General features: G+C 35.0%; 1 protein-coding gene and 1 pseudogene across 8 annotated transcripts in view; one reads left to right on the top strand and one right to left on the bottom strand.

Moving 5' to 3' along the window:
- Rars2 (arginyl-tRNA synthetase 2, mitochondrial) overlaps window positions 1-19,930 on the bottom strand; it is a 74,884-nt gene that overhangs the window by 38,132 nt on the left and 16,822 nt on the right. For 6 of the 7 annotated variants that reach the window (XM_087188031.1, XM_004860233.3, XM_004860234.3 and 3 more), the window contains 3 exons: window positions 9,435-9,537; window positions 7,680-7,763; window positions 245-342 (listed from right to left, as the gene is read on the bottom strand). Coding sequence is in view for 4 of the 7 variants with exons in the window: in XM_004860233.3 (XP_004860290.1) it covers window positions 245-342; window positions 7,680-7,763; window positions 9,435-9,537 (285 nt within the window). In the remaining 3 variants the exon portion in view is untranslated. Of the gene's footprint in view, window positions 1-244; window positions 345-7,679; window positions 7,764-9,434; window positions 9,538-19,930 lie in introns of those variants that run through there. The other variant, XM_087188032.1, reaches the window with a different exon arrangement.
- On the top strand, window positions 13,367-19,389 carry LOC106010686 (uncharacterized; annotated as a pseudogene). Its single transcript, XR_015441468.1, has one exon. The product of XR_015441468.1 is annotated as an uncharacterized LOC106010686 (transcript).

Genomic DNA, 19,930 nt, shown 5'->3' with positions numbered 1-19,930 from the left:
GGACTGCTGGGAGTTCAAGGCCAGCCTGGGCTACATAGTGAGTTCCACACTAGCCTGGACTACATAGCAAGACCCAGTCTCAAAAAAACCAACCCCCTCCCCCCCAAAAAACAAAAGAAGTAGGGGAAAGGGGGACAGATGGAAGGGAAAGTGGATGAAAATTTAGTAAGGCCCTAATGATGAGAGTACAACACTCTGCTCTGTCAACTCAATTAATCAACACATAAGACAAGTAGGTACTCACCTGAATTCAACGATGATCTTCCTCTGGGGAAGACCAGAGAAAAGTTCGCTTTTTAATCCGTATTTTGAGCCATCTTCAACTACTTGTTGTAGCACTGCCTAGAAAATAAAAGCAATGGGATTTAATGAAAGAAAATTTGTTCATTCTAATTTATGGAGCTGAGAATTTTATACCATTGTAAGCAGTATCACCTCCAGCATCACCCTTCCTTGTTGCTAATGCTTATTAGAAGAGTCATAGCAGGTAATGCTGATCCCCTGAAATCAGTAAATCTCAACTATTCATTCCTACAGAAACTAATGATGTACATATTTATACATGAGGAAAGTGAAGCTGAGTGAGATGAGGTAACTGCCACAGGTTGCACAATAATAGTAAGAAAACCAGAAGGAATATCTAATATTTATTGAGTGCATACTATGTGCCAAGGACTGTGCTAAGCATTTTATATGTACTACTTCATTTAATCCTCACAACAGCCTCAGAGATGAATAGTATTTTTACAAACAAGGAAAGAAAAACAATGAGAGATTAAGTCATACAGAAAAAATTTTTCCCACTCCACACAGTAAATGTTTTAACTAAATAGTGCATTCATGCAGTTGCTGCATTAGTGATATTAACAATCATGAGTAATGGTAGGAAACAGACATATAATTAAAAACCTATTTGCTACACAAGTGACAAACAAGAAAATCTGGTAGAAACTTCCAAAATACATTCTAGCTTAATTTTCAGTCACTAATACAGAACTACTGTATAGTACACAAAATTCATACTTTGTTTTCTACCAATGGTGATAATGTGTTTTGCAAAATGTAGGATTTTGAAACTGCTGTGATAAACTTTTACTTACACTTACATGTGTTTTGCTTCACCAACTATAGTTGAGTCCAAAGTGTATTTCATGATGTGAATAATTTTATTACAAAAAAGAGATGGTTAAGATGGTCACTAAATGTAACAGACAAAGTAACAGCAGGCAGTAAAACACTATATAGTCAATAAGTAAAAAGCAGCATTCACAGAGTGCTAGATGAGGTGCTTCTATATGTTTACTCCATATAATCTTAAACATTTCCCACTTAATGCAAAACTAATGTTCAAAATATATACTTATTCAAGGATACAGAAATAATATTCTGTTTACTCACAATGTACAGCAGGAAACAAAGAGAAAGAATTAATATATAGAAATTAAATTGAATGGTATCAGTCATATAGTAGGGGCCCAATACGTTTAAAAAGATTTTAAGCGGAGAGGTAAACACCTGTGAGAAGGAATCCATATTCAGATTATTCTAAATTTAAGGTGCACAGATTTTTTTCCCACTTCCCATCCCTTTAGATGAAATGAATGGGGGACACCATAAAAGTTATTTACAATATTAGAATTAGCAAATCTTAGCAAATTACCTTCTACTCACTGACTTCTCTGGCACAAACAAAATAAGTAAACCACTTCAATGAAAGATTCTTATTGCCAGTGAGACCCACCTATTATCTAGCTTCTTCTTCTACCATTTCACTGAACTATTCACAGAATCAACATTGTAACCACCAAACTCAATTGGATGCTTAATTTTTTATACTTTTATAAATACATTCTTCTTGAAAAACTAAAAACATAAGCATTTGAGATAAGTCTAAAGGCCTTTTTTTTAAACTGTCCTTATATTTCTTTCCTTCCACCCCCAGGAGTAACCACTTTTGCTTCTCAGTATCTTTGTTGCTTTCTTTTCTACCATCTACACTTTACCTTGCACTCCATATTCTTGCTTCTAGCTTCTTACTTTACACTTTTAGGTGATTTAAACTACTTCCCTACAACTCCATCTACTATTTACCTTAACAATCTCTCTTGTGCTACATACTGATATATATATTCAACTCAGGATTAGACATGTCTGTCAGGCATTTCAAATGGAATATACTTGCTCTTCCTTCTACACTATTTCCATAAACTTTCTTCCCACTCACCTAATTAACCAAGTCAGATAGGTGTTCCTAATATTTACTCTTTTCCTCAACCTCCAAAACTAATCACCAAGCCCTGTGCATGTCCTCTCCTAAATATCATCACATATATTCCCCTCAGCCTTTTTTAGATACTTAAATTATCTGTCAGCTAAACCACTGCAAAAATAATCACAACAAAACAATACTTCTTTCCTTATATTACTTTTGGGGAAGTGCTGGCGACTGAACTCAGGGCTCCACACATGTTCCACCACTGTACTACAGCTACAGCTCTCTATAAAAACACATATTTAATCAAGTATATGTTCTATTTAATCCTTTAGTGGTTCTCCACAATTTAAAAGATTTTACTGGTCAGGTGGTGCATGCTTGTAATCTCAGCACTCTGGGAGACTGAGTCAGGTGGATTTCAAATTCAAGACCAGTCTAGCAACTTAGTGAGGCCCTTAGTGAGATCTCAAATTAAAATAATAAAAAAAGAGTGAAGGATGTAGCTCAGTGTGAAGACACTGGGTTCAATCACTACTACTACCAAAAAGAAAGAAGGAGAAATAGAGAAACAGAAATGTGGAAGGGAGGGAAAGAGGGAAGGAGAAAGAGAGGCAGGAAGAAAGAAAGAAGAGAAAATTACATGCATATTATTTTTTTTACTTTTAAGAAATGTATTTGTGGGCCGGGGATTTAGCTAAGTGGGTCCACCACCTGCCTCATAAGCGGAAGGACCTGAGTTCAATCCCCAGTACCAAAAAAAAAAAAAAAAAGAAATGTATTTGTTGAAAGGCGTTAAAGTCATAAATCCCAAGTTGGAAGTGCTGGTAATTTTTTGCAATAAATATCTAACTATTAAGATGAAATAAATTTAATTGGTATATTACCAACAATCATCACATGTGCCTCCTGTGATATATATCATTTTATATATATGTAAAATTATACTTATATACATATAAACAATATTACATATTATATACATATATAATTTATGTGTATAAATATATATTTATATAATTTATATGTATGTAATTTATATATGTATGATAGTTATATAATATATATAATTATATACTCATATAATTTATATAAATATAATTTTCCATGTTTTATACATATGTAAAACTATACTTATATACATATATAAACATTACATATATATGTTATATGCATACATAATTTATATATGTATATAAATATATTTGTATAATTTATACATATAAAATTTTTATATGTATGATAGTTATATAATATATAATCATACACTTATATAATTTATATAAATATAATTTTACATGTGCATAAAACATGGAAAATAAGAATTTGTAAGAAAAAGCTGAAACTCCTATGTAGAGAATATAAGGCCCTTCAAATTGCCTAATTTCATACCCTCCCACCATGCCATCCTGTGTGCAAACCTATGCCTGGCCATCTGCTAATCACGAGACAATGCCATGTTCTCCATTGACTATAGGCCAAGCTCTTCCCTCTGTCTAGAATGCCTGCTCTTGGGTCTCCCAAGTATATTCTTCTCCTCATCCCAATTCAAAGTCATGTCCCCTCTCCTCAGGATAGACTTATATATATCTTTCTTTACACTAGGATTGTATCCTACACATAATACAATTATAATATTCATCACACTGTCATACTCATTGCATTTTACACTATGATTTTTTATGCTTTTATTTGCTTATAAATTCCTTGAGGCCAGGATCCACACCATTTAATCTTTCGATCTCAGTAATATAATCCCTACCAGAGCTCGCTTTGGCAGCACAAACACTAAAATATAATCCCTACTAAATAATCAGCAGATTAGTGGGTACAGAAATCAAAGCTTTTAACTACAAAATGTCAGCATGCTAGTTAAGTCGCCTGATAGTCCAATAGATGAATAAGCTAGAAGCTCACCTATTAATCAATATGTATGTTTAAATGCAAGCTGTAGTCAGTAATGTACTGATAATATACTGATACAGAAAGGGTTTTAATCAGAAATGAAATCTTTCAAAAGAATGCTTTTAGAATGCTTTAGCAAATTAATGAATACTCCAATTCATCAGTACTTTCTCTATCACCATCATCTTTTTAAATGGATGATTTCTGTCATTTCATCAAACTTTGCTAGTTGATTATTTTCCTATGGCTCCTACCAGGACTTTTAAGGGAGCTATTGCTGCTTACTTGCACTGTCATTTCTTTGGTCAACAGCTGTGTTTAAGACCACTCATTCTTTCCATGCATTCACAGAAACAACCTATGACTTGAATGCATCCACTGCCTATAGATGCCTACGAGCAAAAACTCAACTCATGAATGAGAAAAATGGAGTGATTTAAGTTAGTATCTCTTTCTGTTTTCCCCCTTTTTGGGAGAGCATACAAAAGCGATCTTATCAAATAAAAAATGTGTATGAAATATAATGATGCTAGACATCATGCAGGGTAATTGTAAGATATACCTAAGAAAATAGGGTTTTGTATGCATTATTTCTATTTAATTAAAACTATATTTTCTTTTCTTCCTCTTAACTAAAAGAATATTAATCAAAGTTGTAGTTTTTCTGAAAAGTCACCTGCAAGCTACCAACAGGTGGAAGCTTGGTACCAAAGTGATAGTTCTTCACAATGCCACTATAGTTACTCCTCAAGCAGAAAACGATTAATTTGTTGTTGGTCCTAAGAAGGGCTGAATTTTTTTCTTGATACGATTTGAAAAATTCATTTGACATGCAAATGACCACTAAAGCTTGAAATTAATCAAACAATGCAGAAGAAATTGTTGCTAAAATTATAATACACAGCAATAAAATTATAAGATGTAGCATAGGTACACTTAACACTTCTTTTTCAGAATGTGGGTGTCACTACTCTAGGATGTATCTTCACTGTGACACTAAGCAGGGCTACTGTAAGCAACCCACTTGATCCTTTAATGTAAATCACACTAAAATTCAGATTTTAATAGCTGCAATAAAAGGAGAATTTCCACGAGAGAACAAGCAGCTAAACTTCAAAGTCTTAATTCTTGGCTCTTCGCTGTTTACTGAGGAGGATTTAGAAACATTTTAATAAGTGAATAGCAGCTACCCTTATAGCAGAGACAATTCTGTAATTTGTTAATTGTAATAAAGATAAAAATTCATTGCCATTGAAATGTTACATTATGTAAATATATGCTTTACCTCAAAATATAAATTTTATCTTTCAGATAAGCTTAAAGGCAAAACTCCATCTACAATAAGATATTTTCCTTTCTTAGGGAAAATATTGTTCAAGTGACCTCACCTTTGGAAGGCACATTTTGACAAGCTGCATTTCTACTTCCATAAAACTGAGAAAATAAGCCATGGGTGCTGGCACAGGCCTGTAATTCCAGCACTTGAGAGGCTGAGTCAGGAAGATTGCCAAGTTCAAGGCTAGCCTGGGCTACATAGTGAGTTCAAGGTTAGCCCAGACTATATAGACTGTTTCAAAAAAAGAGGGAAAGATAGAAAAGAAAAAGAAAAAAACTTATAGCATGTTGTAGATACTATGAATTATATAACCTTCGAATGATACTACATTATTAGAAATTTTGGTTTTATAGCTATTTTCAACCCAAGACTGTAACATTTGCTGTCTGAGACAATACTGAGTTATATTTTTTTTCTTTTTGGTTTTTTTTGTTTGTTTTTTGTTTTGTTTTTTTGGTACCGGGGATCAAACTTGGGTCCTTGGCTTGCGAGGCAGGTGGAGAAACCACTGAGCTAAATCCTCGGCCCTGAGTTACATTTCTTTCCTTTTTTTTTTTTTTTTTTTTTATTAAATTCTTTTATTGGTACATTGTAGGTATACAACACAATTACATTTCTCACTGGGAATTGTACCTTTACATAATGCATCTTGGTTCTTATGTTTTCCCCATTCCTAGCCCTCCCTTCACCCCCTCCACCCTTCCCTATTTACAAAGATTTTATTTCCATTTTTTCCATTTCTCAGCATTTTTCCTTTCACTTCTTTCCTTTCCCCTGCCCCTCCCACTACCCCTACCCCTTTGGACCTTTTCTTCCTATTTTACATTATCGATTATTCATTCTAATCTTTGGTACATTTTAGGTATACAATACAATGACATTCATCATTGGAAATTTGCACCTTTACATAGTCTCTCTTGGTTCTTATTTTTCACCCTTGCCCAGCCCTCCCTTCAATCCCTCCATCCCTATTTACAAAGATTTTGTTCCTATTTTTCCATTTTCTCATATTAATCCCATTCCCTTCTATCCTTTCCCCTAGCCCTCCCACTTCCTTCCCCTTTGCCCCTTTTCTTCCTATTTCACATGACCTATTATACATTTAGTCCTTATTTACACTTTCAGTTTCTCACACCAGAGAAACTATTTGGTATTTATACATGTGTGTCCTATTTATTTCACTTAATTGTATCGTCCTGAGTTATATTTCTTTATAAAATAACAGTCCAAAGTATGCATTACAATAAATTTTTTTTTTTGGTACCGGAGATGGAACTTGGGACCTTCTGCTTGCAAGGCAGGCGGCGGAATGCATTACAATAAATTTTAAAATGCAATACAAATGAAATTCATCTAAAGGTCTCATACTACTAGCTATCCAGGATTATCTGTTCTCCAAGGTCTTACTGCAGCCATTCATCTGTAAGACTTCTCCAACTCTATAGGGCAGTGATGGCGAACCTATGGCACATGTGCTATTTGTTTTTATTTCAAGACAAACAATGTTAATGTATGAGTTGCTTTTTCTAAATGAAAACCTCAGTATTCAGGTTTAATTGCAGTGTTGGCAGTTTGTGATAAATAAGTGGGTTTGGGGTTGCAGTCTGGGCGCTTGTCTCTAAAAAGTTCACCATCACTGCTCTAGGTCTTCTGATTTCTCTGTCTCTGAACTTTCTTAGGCTTACTGTATCAACCACTTTTTTGTTCTGATATTTATTGTTTTGTTAAAAGAAAGGCTGTTTTTTGGGTTTTTCTGTATAAATTGTATGCTTCCAACAGACTGTAGGCTACGAGGAAGTAGAAGCCAATATGCTTTTCTTGTATTCAATTCACAATCCACTTATTCATTCAACAAATAATTATCTAGTTATCCAACAGTGAGAAAAACAGATGTTATAACCCTAATGGGAAATGGGGTTTTAAGGGCAAGTGACATTAACAAAATAGAAGAAATATAGAATAGCAACTACAACAAGTTCTGTAAAGGAGAGATAAACAGTGCTGTGAGAGAATATAAATGAAAAGATCAAAAAACTATTGCCAAGAAAATATCAAGAGCTGAAGGGTAAGTAATTGTTAACTTAAGAGTACACTCTAGGCAGGGGATCAGTATGTGTAAATGTTGTGAAGCAAGAGGAGGGATTATGAATTTCAGTTAGAGGACAATCAAACTCGCTAAAGCAGAAAGAGTGAAAGCACAATAGCTGGATAATAACACACTCTTACCTTTGTTAATACTTCTCTGTTTATTTTGAAATTTATAGTCCCTGGGCCAGTGATGATTTCACTCACCACTGTATCGCATTTAAGCTGAAAAGATAACAAACAATGTAAAATAGGTACGGTAAATAACGAGTCTAATGAGTACAAAGTTCTAATACTATAAAACTGACTCACAATGGGAACATACATGTCATCTCTCAGTCATTGCAGCTGGACCCCTTTCTTAGCCAATTTCTTCAGTCTCATCATTCTATTTAGGTAAAAATATTTTCTTTTTTTCCTGACTAGGATGTCATTTTGTACTCAGAATCTTTCCTCTCTTCCTTCATCTCAAATTTTCCACCTGTCACACAATAACCATTTTATTTCACCCATCTTTCACAAGAGCCACAGGACATGATGTTCTGTCAGGGCCTATGCTAAACATTTGGACTAAATGAATGTAAACAGGCTGTTTCTCTGCACATGCCTTCATTCCTTCACTTGCCAGATGCTCAAACTCCCCGATAAACCTACGGAGGTACCTGTCATCACTGAAGAGCCACTAGTCTTTATTTTTAAGAACTTACAAGAAATGGAAGGAAAGGGGTTAAATTTTTTAATTGAACTAAGTCTACCCCTAGTGTACCTCTCGATAAAAATTTGAGGTGATTTTGCACCTCAAGACCATAATGTTAAGTGAAATAAATCAGGCACATAAGTTTAAATTATTACATGGTTTCTCTTTTATGAGAAATCTAAAACATAAAGAGCAAAATAAAGATAGATAACAGGAAGTAGGGAAATTGTTTTCAAATGGGAAGGGGAACAAGAGATGGAGGTGGGAGGAAAGGCAGGAAAAAAGGATTTAAACAGAGAACTGAAGAAACAAATAGAAACAGCTTTTTCAAATAGGAAGAGGATCAAGAGTTGGAGGAAACAGGGAAGAACAGGAGGGGAAGAGGACAAAAGAGAATTAAGATGTGGTGCGTACATGTACAAACTCCCCATGATAAATGTAATCACTATGTATTACAAACGTACTAATAAAAAAAAATTGAAAAATACCTACTCAGCTACCAAAGCTCCTTTATCATACTCATTCTTTATTTAAACATCTTTTTATATGATAGTGACTTTCACTGTTCTAATTCTGCACTTCCCAGTAGATACTGTGTATCATATGTAATAACTTTATTAGTAAAATAAACAAGAAAACACAAAAGAAAACCAAAAAAAACTTGTCCAACATCTGCCTTTTTGGAGGGTAATACACTAACAATTTTGGTCATTTTTTACATATAATTCCTCTTTTAGATACCAAACACATAAAAAAATACAGAAAGCTTATTAAATTATCTAACCACTTATTCTCTGTAATCATGATTCTATTTACATCTAATAATTTCTCGTCATACTTTAACATTGTTATCAGAAACTCATTTAAAAACTGCAAGCCATTGCTCTAATTTACCAATCTTGTTCTAAATTCAAAAGTCCACCCAGCTTCAGTCTGTAAATTTAATTGACACTTCAGTCCTCCTGTAAGTAACCAAAAAACTGAACAATGTCAGCTCATATTACAACTAATATGAAAAATTACTGTAACCTTTATAGTGTGTACATGGGTAAAATGGGTTTAAAAGATTTTTTCAAAGATGCCTTGAACTAGGAGACTATTAAACTCATTACTGTAGCTGAGATAGCCTGCAGAGCACTTTGTTCTTTAAAATGCTAAGCTTATTATAATATAAAATGAAGATTACAGCGTTCAAATACCTTTTCTGCCAGTCTCTTGGCTTGGACTTGATTATCTGATCTTGAATGTTCATTTCTGTTTTCCAATAAGGAATCCACAGAAAGTTGAAAATCAGCTATCTCCCTAAAGATAAACATTGAAATAGGAAAGAGCTGCTATTACAAAGATTAGTAGTATAAACAACGACTCACTGTGGGTTCTCTACAGCAACACAGTTTTATCAGGAGGTAATGTGCTTTCAAAATTAAAGGCAAAAAAATTAGAAATCATCTTGTATTTATTTAAAGTTTTTAAAAAATCATTTTGTAAAATGCTTCCTCATATATAACTGTAGTTTTGTTTTCTCTGTGATATATATAGATGTCTGGCAAGCTAAATGTCTCCCATCAAATCCTACTAACATTACAGACAGCTAAGTTAGTTAGAAATATTACAGGCGGTCAGACAGGGCTAGGCCCTCAAAGAAGTCAGTGCAGAAGATAAGAACACATTACAACTGTGGCTGGAGGTGCATTTGTTGAAGGCCAGGCCTCAAGATAAAGATAAAATGACTACACCTACTTACTTTCCCAAGGGATGAACAATAATGACTGATATTCTAAATAAGCATCACTCACCTTGCTGGGACGACCAATCCTGACCCATCCCTTCCAGGAAAGGTTCTTATTCTTTCTATGTACACTTGCTACGTGACTTGCTTCCCCATTAGATTAATATTACCTAAGCGACTGTACTTGTAACCTTATTGGTTGATCATAGTTTTGTCCCACCTTGTACCCACCTTGTGATTTCATACCAACCTCTTGATTTTCCTCTATAAAGCTTCCCTTCTAAGTGGAGTCCACAGAAATCCACTTTCTGGGTCCCCTCCTATCCCTTTCAGGCAGGAGTTGTCTGTCCCTCAGTAAATATTTCCTATTATTAACCTCCATTGTTCCTAGAATTCAGTCCTTGACTTTGGAGAACATGAACTCGGCGTATCGGACATCTAACAGATTGGGAGTTATATCTATTTCCCCTATATAATCCCTAGATCACTATAATAAGCCGAACCAGAGAAAGGTCCCTGTCTTTTGACTTCTTCTACAACTTTTCCTCTACTACTCCAAATGCTTGCCTCTAATTCTTGCTCCTCCAAATAATAAAAGCAATTTTTTCCCCCTGTACTGGTGCTGGAACCCAGAGGCTTCATGATGAGCTAAATCCCCAGACTTTTTCATTTTGAGACGGGATCTTGTTAGGTCACTAAGTAGTCCAGGTTGGGCTCAAAAATATTTTTTTTTGGTACCGGGGATCAAACTCGGGACCTTGCGCTTGCAAGGCAGGCACCAGAACCACTGAGCTAAATCCCTGGCCCCCTCAAAAATATTTTTTAAATGTTGTGCTTTCAGTTTCAGCATGAGGAAAAAATCGATTATTCTTAACACAGTAATTATTAGACAGACAGACAATGTCATTTATCCTCATTAGGTTGATGATGAAATAATGCAAAAACAAATACAATGGAATCAATTAGTGAAAATAATCATGTTTGATGAGAGTAGTAACAGCTAAGGAAAGAAGGTAGGGAATGGAATCAAAGAAGTATATATCAGTGACATGAACTTTATTTGCAATGTTTGTTACTAAAAACAAAAATCAACAGCCACCTCTCTCCTGGGGATGGTTGGGGGGTAGGGAAGTCTTGAAATAAAAATGGGAAAGATCTAAGACTTGACAACTTAGGTGACCACTGACAGTATTTACTATATTATTTTCTATTGGTTTTTCTGTAAGTTTGGAATAGTTGAAAGTGTACAAAATATTTTTTAGTTAACACACAAACATCTACATAACTACCTACAGCAGTATCTTCTGTTGTTTAATAAGGAACCAGAGAACAGGAATAAGTGAGTTGTACCAGTGCCTGTCCAGCCCGTATGTCCTGCAGAGAGGAGCATAAGTGACTTTTTTTCACCTCATTCATGAAATTCAGGAAAATGCCTAAAAATTCCTATGTCACTTCTGGTTAACATCACATTAAAACATTCAGTCTATAATGACCACTAAGAATTTTTCTGGAACTGGATGTAGTGGTGCATGCCTGTAATTCCAGTACTTGGGAGGCTGAGGCAGGAGGATCACTGTGAATTCCAGGCTGGATTGGGCTACATAATAGTTCTAGGCCAGCATGAACTACACAGCGAGACCCTCTGGGGGAAAAAAATCTGGGTCTTAATCATTATCTAGTAACAGCATGGATCATACATATCAACTCAAACTCACCTACTGACACCTGAGCTGTAAACACAGAGCCTACTTCATCTCCAAATCAACATTTATGTGATGCGATCCCAGGCAAGTTTAACCTCTCTGAACCTTGATGACAATAGTGCCCACTTCATGGTTTTGTTGAGAAACCAAATCTAACAGTTCTAGTTCCATTTGACCTAGTTTCACTCTAGTTCCATTTGACCTAGCTATTGCCCTTCATGGTCTCTTCCCAAAAGAACGAAAAGCATCATACCACAGAGATATATGTACAGCCATGTTTATAGCAGCACAGTTTATTAGCTAAATCTTGGAAAAAGCCCAAATGCCTAGCAAATGATGAATGGATAAAGATTTTTTTAACACAATGGAGTACTACTCTGCCATAAAGAAGGATGAGCTTGAGACGTTTCTAGCTAAATGGATGCACCTTGAGACTATACTAAGTGAAATAAATTGAACACACATGTTCAAATATTATATGGTTTCTCTGGTGTGAGAAACCAAAAGGGTAAATAAGGACTAAAATGTACACTAAATATTGTAAAATAGGAAGAAAATGTTCAAATGGGAAGAGGAACTAGAGAGGGGGAGGGAGGGAGGAAGAGAAAAAAAGAAAAAAATGGAAACAAAGCTTTTGTAAATAAGGGGGGGAGGGGGGTTGAAGGGAGGGAAGAGGAATGGGGAAAAAAAGAAGAATCAAGATATATCATGTACAGACATTTTGGTCTTTGTCTGTGGGTTGGTAAGGCCTCTTGGTCCACATGGCACGAAAGTGGGAGGGCCACTTCCTTGTGCATCTCTGGAACATGCACCTTCCTCAACCTTCAGAAGGCTCAGGGGTCCCAGGGCTCATCCTAAATTCTAGAATGGTACTCTGGTCATAGCAGTAACAGTCTAGTGCTGTGTCATTTTCCCCAGTAGCAGGTTTTGAAGAGACCAAATTAGATATGATCTTCTATTGAAGAAGACAATTTGGAAGGTGGAGAAAGAGTCTGTCTAGAATAAACCTGAGAAGACAATGCACAGATAACCATCAAGACTTTGGAGGCAAGTTGCATCCATCTCTAATAAATACTGACCGAGGAAAAAACAGTGGCTATAAGAAAATTAGAAAAATCCTTCCTTTTCTCACAGACCTTATTTCTCCTAGGTTAACACCTTTTTGAAATTTTCTGTTCAAAAGACAATTTAGGCTTAATTATGAGGGAAGCTGTGTAGAAAAGAATCATCAATTTTATTAATTTGAAAAATCCTCCACCAGAGTTTACTCCTTGTGGTAAAAGCCCCTCACAAATCAGTGTAGAAATGCTTTTGCACCCTGTCTGACAGCAGAGCATTCCCCACTGGAGAAAAACCCTATGAATTTATTGGATATGGGCAAACGTTTATTCACACGCAATGTCTCACTGAACTGACAAGTCATGCTGAAGAGACACCCTGTACTTCTAAGGAATATTAAAAAGCCATTAGCTAGATGAAAGATCTCATGGAGCTACAGAAAATTCATGCTGGAGACAAGTGAATATAGCATAACCTCATTGAATATTAGAATATTATATTGGAGAGACAGCTTTGAATGTGCTACGTAGGATAAAATTCTCTCAAACTTTATCCCTTATCTGCATTCGAGAGGTCATACACAGAGAAGCCTTATAAATGTAAGAAATGTGGAAATATCTTCAGCCAAAAGTAAATTCTCATTCATCAAAAAATTCATACTGGAGAGAAATCTTGTGAATGTGGGAAAACTTCCATTCCGAGGTCACACCTCAGTCAGCAGAGAAACTGTAGTGGGGGAAACCCCTTTGCATGTAAGGTATGTGGGAAAATTTTCAGTCACAATCCAATCTCAGTGAACATGAGCATTTTCATACTTTTGAATTTAAAAATCCTTTTGATGTAATGAATGTAGGAAAGCCTTTAGCCTAAAGCAGTATGTCATTAAACATCAGAACACCCATACTAGAGAGAAGCTTTTTTTAATGTAATGATCGTGGAAAATCCTTGAGCCTGAAGGAAAGCCTTACCCATCAGAAAATTAACACTGGAGAGAAACCTTTTGAGTCCAAAGATTGTGGGGAAGCTTTCATTCAGAAGTTAAACCTCATCAGACACCAGAGAACTCACCCAGGAGAGAAGTCCTTCATATGTAAGCAGTGTGGGAAAACCTTTAGGGGTAAATCAAATCTTACTGAGCGTGAGAAAATTCACATTGGAGAGAAACCTTTTAAATGTAATGAATGTGGAACAGCTTTTGGCAAGAAGTTCCTCATAAAGCATTAAAATATTCACACTGGAGAGAAATCCTATGAATGTAATGAATGTGGAAAAGCCTTCTCTCAACAAACATCACTTATTGTGCATGTGAGAATCCATTCAGGTAATAAACCTTATGAACGTATGTGGAAAAGCTTTCTCTCAGAGTTCATCTCTCACTATGCATGTGAGAAGCCATACAGGTGAGAAGCCCTATGGCTGTAATGACTGTGGGAAAGGTTTTTCACACTTCTCAACCCTAGCCCTACATTTGAGAATACAAACAGTTAAGAAGCCTTATCAATGTAGTGAATGTGGGAAAGCTTTCTGTCAGAAGTCACATCATGTTAGACACCAGAAAATTCATACTCATTAAAAAACATGTGAATTGGCCAGGGATTTGGCTCAGTGGTTTCGCCGACTGCCTCGCAAGCGCAAGGTCCCAAGTTCGATCCCCGGTACCAAAAAAAAAAAGCAAAAAACAAAAAACACGTGAATATCTTCAAAATGGGAAAACATCTACCAGGAATGTATATCTCACAGTACATCTCAAATATTCTGAAGCAAAGCACCACAAGTGAGGTGAACTTTGACAAATGCTAAAACTTACAGGACACCAACTAGTTCATATTGAAGAAAAAGACATGTGTATGATGAAAAGTCTGTGCCTGACCAAGAAGATTACAGCAGAGGTAATATTAACTTTAGATGCATTTCCTTAAAATTGGGAACACAAAATAAAGGCCTGTTACTATACTCAGTATAAATCTGGGGATCTTCACCAGTATAAGAAAAATAAAGTATTAAAAAGGAAGAAACCAAAATACAGGATCATCTACAAATAAACTTTTGTGACAGTGATTCAGCAGAGCAGAAGAGATTCCAGAAGACAGACCTATGCATTTATTCAAATTTGGAATATGAAAGAGACAGCATTAGATGAGGAAATAAGACTTTAAAAAATTATTTGGAGGTAATTTGTTCTCCAAGGGTGGAGAATGAACCATGAATTACACAGAAAAGTAAAACCCTCAGGGATTGAAGACAAAATTATGAAAAGTCAGTATATTAAAAATGGTTATGACCTTGGAAATAGGAAAACATTCCTTTTAACAAATTCGAAATGCATTAGTTTTACTTGTATGTATGCTCAGGAAATACCAGGAACTCCTCTGTGGCTGGATTTGTAGTAGCCAGATATTGGAAACAATTTAAATGTCCATCTGGAACAAAATGGAAAGTTCTTATGATAGAACAATATGCATGTATAAAAACGCAACAAATGAGAGCCACATGTTAATGGAAATATCTAAAAAATGTTGAGAAGGGAAAAAAGTTGTGGAATGATGTATATATAGTACAATGACTTTTTGTAAATTTGAGTAATAAAAGTTTCCCTGATGAAGTTCAATACTTTGTATTGCTAATAGATATACATACATATGTAAACATTTTTTAAATCAGTTGGAAGGATACAGATCAAACACTTGATGGTGGCCTGTGAGTGGAGAAGGGAAGGGAATGAGTGTGGGTGGTAGGGGTTGAGGAGAGGCTTAATCTTTTAATATAAATATCCATTTCTCTCTTTTTTTTCGTACTGGGGATCGAATTCAGGTCCTTGTGCTTGCGCAGCAGGCGGCGAAACCACTGAGCTAAATCCCTGGCCTATATCCATTTCTCTTAAAAACTGCAAGTAAATATATGAAGATAATAATTCTGCATTGTGGTATATGGATATCTTGTCTTATTTTTTGTACTTTTCTGTATTTTTAGTTTCACAAAATTAAAAGAATGGAGTGATGATGGGAATTCTGTACCTACAGAAGTCAGGTTATAATGTATTAATTCCCAAATACTAAACTTTTTATAGAAATTACTTCTAAAAATTTTATCAACAATGAGTGGATGGACTTACTCTCTATGTAATATGAAACAATTTTATTAGAATTTAAAATGATACCATAAAAAGATGTATCATGTACAGATATAAATCCCTTATAATGAATGTGATCATTATGTATATCTAAAATTAATTAAAAAATAAAATAAATTCTATTTATCCTAGTTCTGATGCTAAATAAAAACCAGCACTGACCCCCCCCCCCCGCAAAAAGTCTCCTCTTTGTACTTCTTTCTTTATACACTAACATGGTTGGAAAATCATATTCTCTCTTTTCTAAGGTTACGCACTAAAGAGAATATGATGATTCAATATTCTAAAAATTAACTTTAACATTGGAAACTCATTTAAGGTTTAAATACATGTATTTATTTTTTCCAAAGGACTCTGATAGTTCAGTGAAGTATTTTTACCAATTAGAAATCAAAGAAATCAGTTTAACAAAATGGGAATAATACAAAAAGCAACACACACAATCAAGACAGAAGCAACAAACACAAAGACTTTTAAATATTAAAGAAAAAAAGTAAAATTAAAAGTAGGCAGTGAGTACCCTCATTACAATATTAATTGAAATGACACAGACTTGAATACATCAAAAATTGTTATTTCTTCTTTTTTTTTGTTTGTTTTTTTTTGTTTTTTTGAGACAGGGTCTCACACGTAGCCCAGGCTGGCCTGGAACTCATAGCAATCTTCCTGCCTCAGTCTCCCAAGTGCTGAGATTACAGGCTGTTATTATTTCTTGATAGATCACTAAGATACTTTATAAAAGGCTTATTAATACTATCAGTGTATATCATGGCACTTAAACATTCAGAAAACACAAAGAAGTCACTTGATTATCTGAAGACAGTTTTTAAAAATTATGAATGCTAACAGACATCTATAATTTTATTGTAGACAGGTATAATACATTAACATAATTCAACTTAAAATTTCTATTATCTCATTGGAATCAAAACTATTTCATAGTTTAGTGGCAGAAAGATTAAAAAAACTCAGTCTACTACTAGTGATTAACACCAACTACATGAATAATATTTAAAACATTCTGAAATTTTGTAAAGGGTCATTTGCAGTAAGAAAGGGGCAAGAGGAAGGAACTGCCTCAAGGAGGTAAAAGACATCAACCAGACTTCATTTACTTCTCAGTTGTCCCTTTGGGAGCGTCTAATCACACATCCACCAGGAATTTTTGCTCTGTTTATTTAAAGAGGTGATTTTTTTTTTTTTAAAAAAGACACATTTATTCAGCATCATTATCAGACAATTACAATTAGCAATCAACAGCATGGGTGCAAAAAAAGTCTACATTAAAACGCTTTGTTGGAATGCTTTACACTTTCCACAGAACAGAAACTAAAATAACCTGTTATACAATTAGCCACAAATACAGTCAAGTATTTTTACCCATACATATGAGTATTGTCTAAAATATGTCTTCTTTGTAGCAGCTAGGCCTTGCCACCACTGTGCATGGCTGAGTCCACAAATCTGTTGTACCTGTAGTTTCTCTGTCATTTCTCTGGCTCTCCTCTCTTGCTAAGCTTTGTTTCTTGGAAGTAGTAAAACTTTCTGCCCCTGTCATAGCTACTGCTGCTGCTGGAACTGCCATTCCCACCTTTGTTTCATGGTTGGGCCCATCACCATAGGGCCCAGAGCTTCTGCCTTCAAGGTTTCCTCCCTTTATGGGTCCAAAACTTGAAAAGTGATTGTTGTAATTGCCAAAATCACTGCAACTTCCACCACCTCCAAAACTGCTTCGATCATTACCCAATCCATTGTAGTCATCCCCACTGCCATCATATCCACCTCCACCATGGCAGCCACCAAAGCCACCTTGACCACTTAAGTTTCCTCTGCGACCAATGAATGCTTTCCCACATTGTTTACATGCATAGTGTTTCTCCCCAGTGTGACTTTTTTCATGTATAACACATATGTGTAGTGAATGCTTTTCCACATTGCTTACTCATGTACACTTTTTCCCCAGAAAGAGGTGATTCTTATATTTTGAATTATATATAAAAATTTCAAAACTGAAAAACAAACTAAATGTTCATCAGCAGTAGAATGTTAGAACATTACAAAAGAGAATAATGTCAAGGAAAAAGAGCTAAAAAATTATTACATTTTTGTATGCAGTTTTATAGCTACCTTAAAAAAATTCTGAAAAACGTTCAAAGAGAATAGATGAAAATTACACCAACTTGCTAGACTCAGTTATCTTACAGAAGTAAGAATACTGGGGACAGTTTCCTTTTTAAAAATTCTTTTGTTCAACATAGTACTCAAAACATTATCAAGAGCAATTTGGGAAGAAAAAGAAACAAAAGAATATATATAGGAAAGGAGGAAGTCAAATTATCATTATTTGCAGATAACATGATCCTCTACACAAAAGACTTTAAAAACCCACCAAAAGACTCTTAGAATAACCAAATTCAGTAATGTTGCAGGATACAGAATCAACACACAAAAATCGATAGCTGTCCTGTACAGTAATAATTTACAATTGCATCAAGAAAAATTAAACACTTAGGAATTAATCTAAAGAAGCAAAAAACCTCTACAACAAACACCACAGTATGCTGAAAAAAAGAGATCAAAGAAGACATCAGAAAATGGAAAGATATGCCCTGTTCCTGGATAGGCAGAACCAATATAGTCAAAATGACCATACTTCTAAACTTGATACACACATTTAACGCAATCCCAATCAAAATACCAAAAGCATTCCTCACAGAACTGGGGAAAATACCTAAAATTCATACTGAACCAGAACCCAGAACATCAAAAACAACCCTGAGTGACAAGAGCAAAGCAGAAGGTATCACAATCCTGGATTTGAAGTTACATTACAAAACTACAGTGATAAAACGAGCATCGTATTGGCACAAAAACAGACATGAGGATCAATGGAACAGAATAGAGGATGCAGAAACAAACCCAAGCACATTCAACTATTTGGTCTTTGACAAAGGGGTCAAAAATATATACTGAGGTAATACAAACTCTTTGATAAATGATCAGAAAACTGGCTATCCACATGCAGAACAATGAATCTAGACTCATATCTCTCAGCATGAAATAGCTAAACTCAAAGAACTAAATGTTAAAACAGAAACAACCTGATGAAAGATAAAATAAGTAAAACTCTTGAAGACATAGGTGTAGGCAAAGACTTACTGAACAGAACCAGTAGCACAAGCAATAATACCAAGAATCAACAAATGAGATATCAAATTAGAAAGCTTCTACACAGCAAAAGAAAACTAACAGGGCTGGGGATTTAGCTCAGTGGTTCTGCCGCCTGCCTTGCAAGTGCAAGGATTCGAGTTTGATCCCCGGTACCAAAAAAAAGAAAACCAACAGTGAAAAGACAACCTACAGAATGGGAAAAAAATTTTGCTAGCTATTCCCTAGAGGACTAATATCTAGAATATATAAAGAACTCAAAGAAAAAATTAGACCCCCTCTCAAAATAAAAGGCCCAATAAAAAATGGACAACTGAAATGATAGACACTCAGAAGTATAAATGGCCACTAAATACATGAATACTTGACATCACTGACCATTAGAAAAATGCAAAATAAAACAACACTGAGATTCCATCTTACACCAGAATGAATGCCATCATTAAGAAATCAAGTAACAAATCCTAGCAAGGCTGCAGGAAAAAAAAGAAAATTTTTACATCATTGGTGGGAATGTAAACTGGTACAACCACTATGGAAATCAGTATGGATTCCTCAAAAAAATTATAATCAGATTCCATTTGACACAGCTATTCCCTTTCTAGGTATCTTCTCAGAAGAGTTAAAGACATCATATCACAGTGCTACATGCATACCCATGTTAACAGCAACACAATTCATAATAGCTAAATCCTGGAAGCAGTCTATAAGTCCATGAACAAATGAAAAATAAACAAAATGTGGCATTTATACACAATGGAGTACTACCCTGCCACAATGAAAGATATTAAAATGTTCCAATGTGAGGGATGAAATAGGGTTTTTGTATAGATGAAACAATTGGTCTTATGGAGATGATGGCAGGTAATAGACCCATAGTTTATTAAATTAGTTCCTCCCCTTTCA

The sequence above is a fragment of the Heterocephalus glaber genome, unplaced genomic scaffold (assembly GCF_053883595.1).
Source record: "Heterocephalus glaber isolate CG9 unplaced genomic scaffold, H.glaber_assembly_v1.0 deba00001523, whole genome shotgun sequence".
NCBI lineage: Eukaryota > Metazoa > Chordata > Mammalia > Rodentia > Bathyergidae > Heterocephalus > Heterocephalus glaber.
Note: the sequence above shows the minus strand (reverse complement) of the source record. Positions and strands in the feature narration are given on the sequence as shown.